Here is a 9,742-nt window from a genome sequence, read left to right on the forward strand (position 1 = left end):
AAATAAAAAACAAGCAAATAAAGTTACACAAAAATTACCACCTATAAGTCTGGGCTTGATACTGTGCACGGATGTTTTCTTATTATTTATTATTGAAGCATTGTTTCCTAAGTTATACAGCGAATTTCAAAACCGACTGTTCCAGAATTTCAAAACCTGTTATTTTATATTTAAAAAAAAAAGAAAAAAACCTTGATAAATTATGTATATAGTTATTAAAAAATTGATGTTGGGATACACAAAGGTTGTTAAAATCTCCATTTTAATCGTATGAGATTACGATTTTAAGATTCTTTAAGTGAAAATCGATCTGGATCACAATACGATCCCGATTCCACTTCTTTAGTTTATTATATAGCCAAGTATCAAAAATCCATTTATTCATATTTGAAATCGAGCGTTACAAGTTGCACGAAGTCTTTTAGAGCATCACCATTTTATCAATTCATCTGGAGTTAGGCATAACATACCAATGATAAACCCTTTGTAATCTTAAGCCTTACTTATACATGATTAAAATGATCCTATTTTTAATTAAGATGGTTTATTCTTAATGTTTACGGTTTGTGTCAACAAAGATTATAGGTGATGCTTAAGAAGATAAAGTTGATTATCTTAATTTACAAGCAAATTTGAATGAGTCTATTTTGGTAAGATCTTATGATTAGGATCAGGATTTTGTAAAACTGAAATTTAATTAAGTTTTGTTTAAAATGAACAGCATATAGTGGATTGCTTTTATAAAACTTATACAACTGAAATAGAAATACTAATATTTGTAACAAACCAACAATGGTATTTCATTTGATTCAAATGTTTGTTTACCTTTTCTTGGGGAAAGGTGTTTATTGTGAGCAAATTAATTTATTCAAATACATTGGAAGATACACGAATACAAACATCAAACCAATAATAATCACTATATTTCTTGTACTTAATGCAGATTTGACTTGAAAGCATGATGCTTGGAGATGGTATTGCACCGGCAATTGGTATTGACCTTGGAACAACTTATTGTTGTGTGGGTGTTTGGCGAAATGGCCAAGTGGAAATCATACCTAACGATCAAGGTAATAGGACCATGCCATCTTGTGTATCTTTTACGGATACAGGACGTTTCATTGGTGAAGGTGCTAAGAACCAGCTCGCTATAAACCCTACCCACACAATCTATGGTTTGTATTCTATCCCCACTTTAATCCTTTGTAATTAAAAGAGTGGTTATATATTTTTCTTTAGAATTATAAGATACATGGTGGATTTTCAGATTCGAAAAGGTTGATCGGAAGGAGATTCAATGATGCCAAACTTCAGGAAGACATGAAGTTATGGCCTTTTGAAATTATCAAAGGGACTAGAGACATTCCGAAGATTGTAGTCGACTACAATGGTGAAAAGAGGGAATTTTTTCCAGAGGAGATTTCATCCATGGTTCTTATGAAACTGAAAGATGTTGCAGAAGCATACCTAGGTGATACAGTGATAGATGCAGTCATCACCGTGCCAGCTTATTTTGATGATTCACAACGTCAAGCAACAAAGGATGCAGCATTTGTTGCTGGACTTAATGTTCTACAAATAATCAATGAGCCTACGTCAGCTGCAATCGCTTATGGGTTTGACATGAGTACAAATATAAGTCGTGGAACCAATGTGCTCATCTTTGACTTGGGGGGTGGTACTTTCGATATATCTCTTGTCACCATTGATGGAAATGGTCAGTTTAGAGTGAATGCTGTTGCTGGTGACACTAACTTAGGTGGTCAGGACTTTGACAACATCATGGTGGAACATTTTGTGAAGCAATTCAATGAAAAGCACAAGACAGATATGAGTGGGAATGTAAAAGCACGGAGTCGGTTGAAGGTGGCTTGTGAAAAAGCAAAACGGATTCTCTCTTCAACAACTGAAACTACGGTTGAAATTGATGCTTTGCATCAGGGTGTTGACTTTTCTATGAGAATTACTCGTGCAAAATTTGAATATCTGAATGAAGATTTCTTTTCTAATTGCGTACAGATGGTGGATAGTTGCTTATGTGACGCAGGTTTTAATAAGACAGATATAGATGAGGTAGTTCTTGTTGGTGGGTCAACTAGGATACCTAAGGTCCAACAATTGTTGAAAGACTTTTTTGATGGAAAAGAGCTTTCCAAGAAGATCAACCCAGATGAGGCTGTTGCATATGGTGCAGCAGTTCTTGCTGCTAAGTTAAGTGGCGAAGGTAGTCCACAAGTTAGCAAGTTGGAGGTGATGGATGTTGTCCCATTGTCACTTGGTGTAGCTCTTTATGACACCTCTTTATCTGTTATAGTCAAAAGAAATGACAAAAAACCATTGACCAGGCAAGCCAATTACACTACAGCTGAGGATAACCAAAGTGCTATACTTTTCAATGTCTATCAGGGTCAGAGACCTAGGGCTATAGACAATAACTGGTTAGGAGAATTCACAGTTGCAGTCCCTGTTGCTCCGAAGGGTACATCACAGGTAAAAGTGGTATTTGATATCGATGAAAATGGTATTTTAACCTGCTCGGGGGAGGAAGTAACCACTGGCCTTACAAAGAAGGTAAGAATTGGCCATGACAAGCAAAGGCCTTCAAATGCAGAAATCACAAAAATGGTGGTAGATGCGCAAAGGAACCAAATTCTGGATAAGGAGTTCAAGGACAAGATTTCTGCACGTAGCGATTTGGAGGATTACATATACAAACTGAAAAACAAAATCAACAGCTTAAGAAGCAAAATCAGAAGTGAAGACGTAGAAAAAATGGAAAAAGCGATAGAGGATGTACGCCACCAAATTCTTCATGGAACCAAGCTTGCTGAGGTTGATGAGTATACCAAGAAATCGGATTACTTGGAAAATATATGTGTCCCAATCCTTGCCCGATATGCTTGATCAACAATAACATTTTCTCATGCATGCTGTGGAATTTCAATAAAAAAAAATTTATGCACTTTTGTTTCTATTTTTTCAATAACAGTTGGACATTGTTCGACCTTCAATATTGAATATTGAAGATGTGTGTGTGTCAATAATCCTATGATCGATTAAAGACAAAGTCAATTTTCATTTCGTTTTTGTAATCTTTCTTTTATCTGAAATCAATAAATTTTTTTTCTCATTTTGTCTGTCCTTTTGGAATATGCTTATTTATATCTGGCACATCCCACTACTAGGAAACAAGGTATTAGCCACAAAATTTTAGCAACCGAAAATCCGTCGCTAATAGCAACGAAACACAAACGGATTAAGAAAACTTGATTATGAGGATTCTAGTGATTGATTTCCGACGGCTTAACGATGCAATGATTTTCATTGGTATTCCATTACGATGTTGGCCTTATACAAGGGTATTTGTGTCTTTATGCTGAAACAACACAGCAGGGGACAAAAGTTGAATAGCACAGTGGGCAGAGTTAAAAGAGAAAATGGGACAAGAAAGTAAAAGACACAGAACAGGAGCAGAAAGCTGCCAATTTCTTATTCATAAACTGGAAGAAGAAAAGAGGATACCGACTCCTCGTACATGCCTGACTATTTAAACAAAAACTTTGCATAAAAGTAGCAACTGCTAGCTAGAGACCAGGGGACACTAACCCACAAGATCTTGACTTATTCTTTTCTACTAAGAGCTAAAGAAATTAAATAAAAACGTGCATAAGCTAAATCATGACCTGTACTCTGAATTACTTTAATATACGATACATCAATGGTTTAATGACAGAAAATCATGAATTTCACGTTTCATCGCTCGAGTTTCAATCTCGAGATGTTCTTCAAGTACCTGTTTAGCGACTATAATCCTCCCCTTGATCTGCATCCTACAGTAATTCTAGTGTTCATTGTTGTGATTGATTCAAAGTCGTGAAAGATATCTATAGAATGATTATTTAGGTTTCCTAAATTTAGTCTGCGTCAAATAGTTGTCCTGCTTCTAGAATTAGAACTACATTCTATGTTCCTTTAGCAATACACGCACCATGAAACTAATACCTGACCCACCATATACCATTCTTCTCTTGGAAACATCTCAATTTACCACTCGAAGAAACACCATTTATTTTGTCAAATAACAAAGACCATTGCAACTTTTTGTGCACAAAATTTCTTTACAACTTTTACTTAATGGGTTCGTTCTTCAACGGCTTTTTCTTGATCGATCAATCCTTGAGAAAAACTTCAATTGATCAACACCGGATCATCGGTAATTAACACTTTGATTAATCCAAGAAAACCACCCACTAAATGAATCAAAACATTGTTTCCTTGATGGAAAACCCCTGTGAAAATCAAATGGATCGACACCCAATTGAAACCCTTTAACCCTTTACTCAACCTCTTTGAAATCGTTGACAAAACCATGTTCTTGAACCGAAATAACACATTGGATCTCTTTGAGAACTTTTATCAAAAACTTGGCATGCGTATTTGGAAACTCCAATCCAACACAAGTTTCATTTGTGGAGAGACCCTATTTGCACTTCAAATCACCAAAACAATGACAATTTAACCAAAATGGAAACGAAATTCGACTGTGATGTTACCTAGCTAAGTAAAAGTTTGCATAGAACTTTTCCAAAAAAAAACTCACCCACTTTGAAAATAAAAAAAAAACTCTTGTTTCTTTTTTCTAGATAAAAAGAATTCCACTTGAATGCATTCTCTCGACCATCACTCGACAAATGTTGTCACCGCTTGATCAATTATACTTTTAAAATGTAGCCAAGAACTTCAATTTAATAGCACCGTTCAATCCAAAAAAAAACACCCCATATTTAAACACTAAACTAAAACAATTGTATAAGAATTAACAAAGAATGATCAAAGAAATAAATTGTCCTTGTGTTTGTGTATGCATAGAATAGAGAACATGAACTAAACCGAATTCTTCTTCACATGTATCTAAACGAGTTAAAACTCATTGAGTTATATCTCATATATTTACAACAATAATCCATTTGTTATAGCCTCATTGACACATTTGACCCTAATCATAATATCAATGCCATATTATACTACAGTCTCCACCTTGACATTCAAACAAATTCCAACAATTCAAAATTTTATTCCAAATCAAAACAAATTTGGATAGTTGATGTGTATCCAACCAAACTTCTAGAGTCACTAAAACAAACACCTTGAAATTGTCCCAACTTCACCATGATCTCGACCAAAACCATTGCCACCAAAACATATATATCAGACCTGAACAACCCAATGTACTCGTGCTTTGGCGAATGCTCCAAACCGTATTTGGAAACATAATGGCGTCCCATATAATCCACCATCTGTTAAACCAAAAACCCACTTGTTGAGCCCTTGACTTTCATTCAATGAGATCACCATGAAGAAACTCCCATGTCTCTCTATGGTTGAAAATTTTCCTTTATAGTTGATCCTAACCATTAGACTAAACACATAAGCAATGAATCGAACCAACAACCGATATAACTTTCCAACCATCGATTGCTTTAACCTATACAACCACCTATATCGAGACAACTGCCTTGCAAAAAGTAGCACCCACCTTTTGAGCTGGGTAGGCTCCCATACATCCGCCTATACTTTCTGGAATTCGTATTACCTCAAAGTTGGCATCTTGCACCTATCTGGAGAACCCCTCCACTTCCTACATCATACTCATAATAACAATCTCGTTGGACCATCGACTTGTTATCAACTCATGTATCCCGACTCAATATGATATGCCTCTTTGACAAGGACCATAACAGTAATCCCGTGATAGCACAACCATAGTCATTCCTTGACTTTCCTCTTCTATGTATATAGATCATCTCATCCTTACTTGCAAGCCTCTTTCCAGCAAGTGAAAATTACATTCTTTGTTCCTTTAGCAACACGTACGCCTTGAACTAAAACTTGACCCACCATAGACCATTATTCTCTACGAAACATATCAATTTACCACTCAAAGAAACATCACTTATGTTTTCAAATGACCAAGAACATTTCAATTGTTTTCCATAAAATTTGTTTTCAGCTTTGACCTATTGGTTTTGTTCTTCAACACCTCTTTCTTTATCAATCACACCTTGTGAAAAACTATGATTCAGAAACACCCAATCACCTTTAATTCACACTTTGATTTATCGAAGAAAATAGTTTCCCAATAAACGAACCAAAACACAACTTCCTTGATCGAAGCCCCCATGAAAATCAAATAGATCGATAGCTAAATGAAACAATTTGACCCCTTCTTTGATCACTAGTCAAACCTATGTTCTTGAACCATAAGAACACCACTATACCTCTTTCAAAACTTTTTCAAACACTTGGCCTGCATATTTGGAAACTCCACCTCATATATATATATATATATATATATATATATATATATATATATATATATATATATATACAAAGAGAGAGAGAGAGAGTTAGGTTCAAATGTTTTAATTATCTATTGTGTGCATGTATGACTGATTCTGGACCAATCATTTTAGTTATTTTAAGAAAGTAATTAATGCATATTAAATGTTGAAGATGTAATTAATACCCATTATATCTTCAACATGTAATATGCATTAATTACTTTCTTAAAATAACTAAAATGATTGGTCCAGAATCAATCATACATGTACACAATAGATAGTGAAAACAAAATAACCTAACCCTATATATATATATATATATATATATATATATATATATATATATATATATATATATATAGAGAGAGAGGTAGGTTCAAATGTTTTTCACATCTATTGTGTGCTAGAATGCACCAATAAGAATTGAGTAACCATTAAATGTATATTAAATGATATCAATATTTATAAATCTTTTTTATGGAAACTAATTTAATTTGTAATTAATGTCAATAATAATATTTTTTTAAGAATGAATTCATATATAAAATAATAAGAGTGTATTCTAGGAGAATGAGAGTATATTCTACTAAAATACACCCTCATTCTTCATATTCCATACAACTTTATTGTATTTTAAGTGAGTGAGTCCTGAAATAATGTTATTGCTAACATAAAAATAGGGGTGCAAACGAGCCAAGCTACTCGCGAGCTACTCGGGATCGGATCGTTAAAAGCTCGACTCGAAATCGGTTTTAAACGAGCCCGAGCCGAGCTCGAGCTTAAAATTAAGCTCGATTATTAAACAAGCTCGAGCTCGAGCCTATGTCATTAAGCTTGATTAGGCTTGCGAGCCTAAACGAGCCTTTACATAATATAATTTATAATTATTTATATATATTAAAATAAAAATATATTATAGGAATTACGGATTTAGGGTATTAGTAAACGAGCTCGAGCCGAGCTTAAGCTTATTTAGGCACGTCAAATAAAAACGAGTCGAGCCCGAGCCCGAGCCGAGCTTGGATAATTCTTTACGAGCTCGAGCCGAGCTCAGTACAAGAAAGCTCGAATCGAGCCGAGCTCGAGCTCGAGCCTCATATAACTTAAACGAGCTCGAACCGAGCCTGGCCAGGCTCGGGCTCGGCTCAGCTCGTTTGCACCCCTACATAAAAACCTAGATACGAATTCATTCTGAAAGAATATTATTGCTGACATTAATGACGAATTTAATTAATTTCCATAAAGAGAAAATTATAATTATGGATATTATTTAATATACATACAATTATGGAAACCATTTAATATCTATAATTATTTAATTAAATAATAATATAAATTTACTAAATTCCTATCGGTGCATTCTAACATACAATAAATGTAAAAAACACTTTAACCTAACCCTATATATATATATATATATATATATATATATATATATATATATATATATATATATATATATATATATATATATAGGTTCAGGTTCATTTGAGACCATTCTAATTTTGTGAGACCGTGAGACCAAATCTAAAAATAATTTTAAAATGCAAAATAAATGGAAAAATCCAAAAATTCTTTTTTTAAATGTTATTTTCGGAACTTGAATTAACTAAAAAAAATATTAAAAAAATATAAAAAAAATAAAAAAAAAATCCGTTTTTTTTTTTTGAAAAATACGTGAAATATTCTAAATAGAATATTTCACTGACATATTCTAAAAAATAATTTAAAATGCAAAATAAATGGAAAAATCTAAAAATTCTTTTTTTAAATATTATTTTCGGAACTTGAATTAAATAAAAAAAATAAAAAATAAATAAAAAATAAAAAAAAATTCTATTTTTTTTGAAAAATACGTGAAATATTCTAAATAGAATATTACACTGTACATATTCTAAAAATAATTTTAAAATGCAAAATAAATGGAAAAATCAAAAAATTCTTTTTTTAAATATTATTTTCGGAACATGAACTAACTAAAAAAAATAAAAAAAAAATAAACAAATGCGTCTCACGGTCTCACAAAATATAATTGGTCTCAAATGAACCTAACCCTATATATATATATATATATATATATATATATATATATATATATATATATATATATATATATATATATATATATATATATATATATATATATATATATATATATATAACAATAACGCTACTTTGTAGCCCGGTTGACATATTAGACCCTAAACTTAGTTTCAATAAAACATTTTATTACACAATTTTTTATACTTTTCAATGTCTATCGTCACGATTGAATTACGGTTTAAAAGAAACTAGGGTTAATCCCTTTGTGTGTTGCGACGAAAATTTTTACTTTCAAAATTTTCGGGCTTAAATAGGGTGTTAGTTTACGTAGAAAGTTTGTAAAATCTAAATGATATTAAAAACACATGCAAAAAAGTATTAAATTCATACAAAAATTATAAAAAAAAGATGTATATATAAGAAGTTATCAAATTAAAAAAATAAAGAATATAAAAACCTAAATTATAAAAAGTATGGGAAAATTTGTAGACAATGTTTAGAGAATTCCTAAATTATCACGCTTGTTAAAAAAAAATATATGCAGCCCAAGTTGTAAAAATATTATTAAAACAAGTTGTAAGAATAATTCAAAAAAAAAATTATTGTGGTTTCAAAGTTGCCAAAATAAAAGAAAAAGTTAATATGCACACATAAGCTTTCAAAAGAAAACTATTTTAACAGTATTTTGTATGTTGTAAAAAACACTTCTTAAAGGGTTTAAAATTAAAAAAAAAAATTGACCAAAATTGTAAGAAAAGAAAGTTGGATGGGGTGATTTGATGTTAAGGAAAAATTAGGCAAAAACTATACAAAATCAAAATGATTTAAAAAAAACAATAGAGATTAAGGGGGATCCGACCTATGATAAGGCCTCCTTACAATTTGTAGCTCAAACGTTTAACTAGTTGGCTACATGACATACTCTTTAAAAATGGTGCATTAAATACATATAATATAAGTAATAGCCTGAAAGACAAAATAGTTGTTATTCATTAGGACATTATACTTTCATATATATATATATATATATATATATATATATATATATATATATATATATATATATATATATATATATATATATATATATATATATATATATATATATATATATATATATTAATGCCCACAAACCATTGACCAATGAAGCAAATTATTGTAGGGTTGAGAATATGTAATGTCACAAAAATCACAACAATTGTAAACTTTTCAAAACAACCCAATATCATAGAATGTTTACAAAATCGTTGTTTACAAAGTGTTTATCAATATCAGAGCATCCCAAAATCATAAGGCCATAAAATAGAGGATGCATACGGTCACGCTTTCGGCTTTCCACCATCATCAGAAGTACCTGA

The 9,742-nt window shown here is 31.7% G+C and overlaps 1 protein-coding gene across 1 annotated transcript; it reads left to right on the forward strand.

Annotated features, from left to right (window-relative positions):
- The first annotated feature begins 958 nt into the window (after positions 1-958).
- LOC145060287 (heat shock cognate 70 kDa protein-like) lies at positions 959-3,056 on the forward strand. Its single transcript, XM_079007982.1, has 2 exons — positions 959-1,175; positions 1,268-3,056. Exons 1-2 carry the CDS (start codon positions 959-961, stop codon positions 2,902-2,904), a joined length of 1,854 nt encoding a protein of 617 aa, XP_078864108.1. The 3' UTR covers positions 2,905-3,056.
- Positions 3,057-9,742: the final 6,686 nt, after the last annotated feature.

The sequence above is a fragment of the Lactuca serriola genome, chromosome 1 (genome assembly GCF_051521515.1).
Source record: "Lactuca serriola cultivar US96UC23 chromosome 1, Lser_US96UC23_V15, whole genome shotgun sequence".
NCBI lineage: Eukaryota > Viridiplantae > Streptophyta > Magnoliopsida > Asterales > Asteraceae > Lactuca > Lactuca serriola.

Bases quoted from the DNA above. Each gene is read 5' to 3' on its own strand.
- LOC145060287 (XM_079007982.1), top strand. From the start codon at position 959: ATGATGCTTGGAGATGGTATTGCACCGGCAATTGGTATTGACCTTGGA. The intron at 1,176-1,267 runs GTTTGTATTCTA...GTGGATTTTCAG, and splicing joins CCCTACCCACACAATCTATG to ATTCGAAAAGGTTGATCGGA.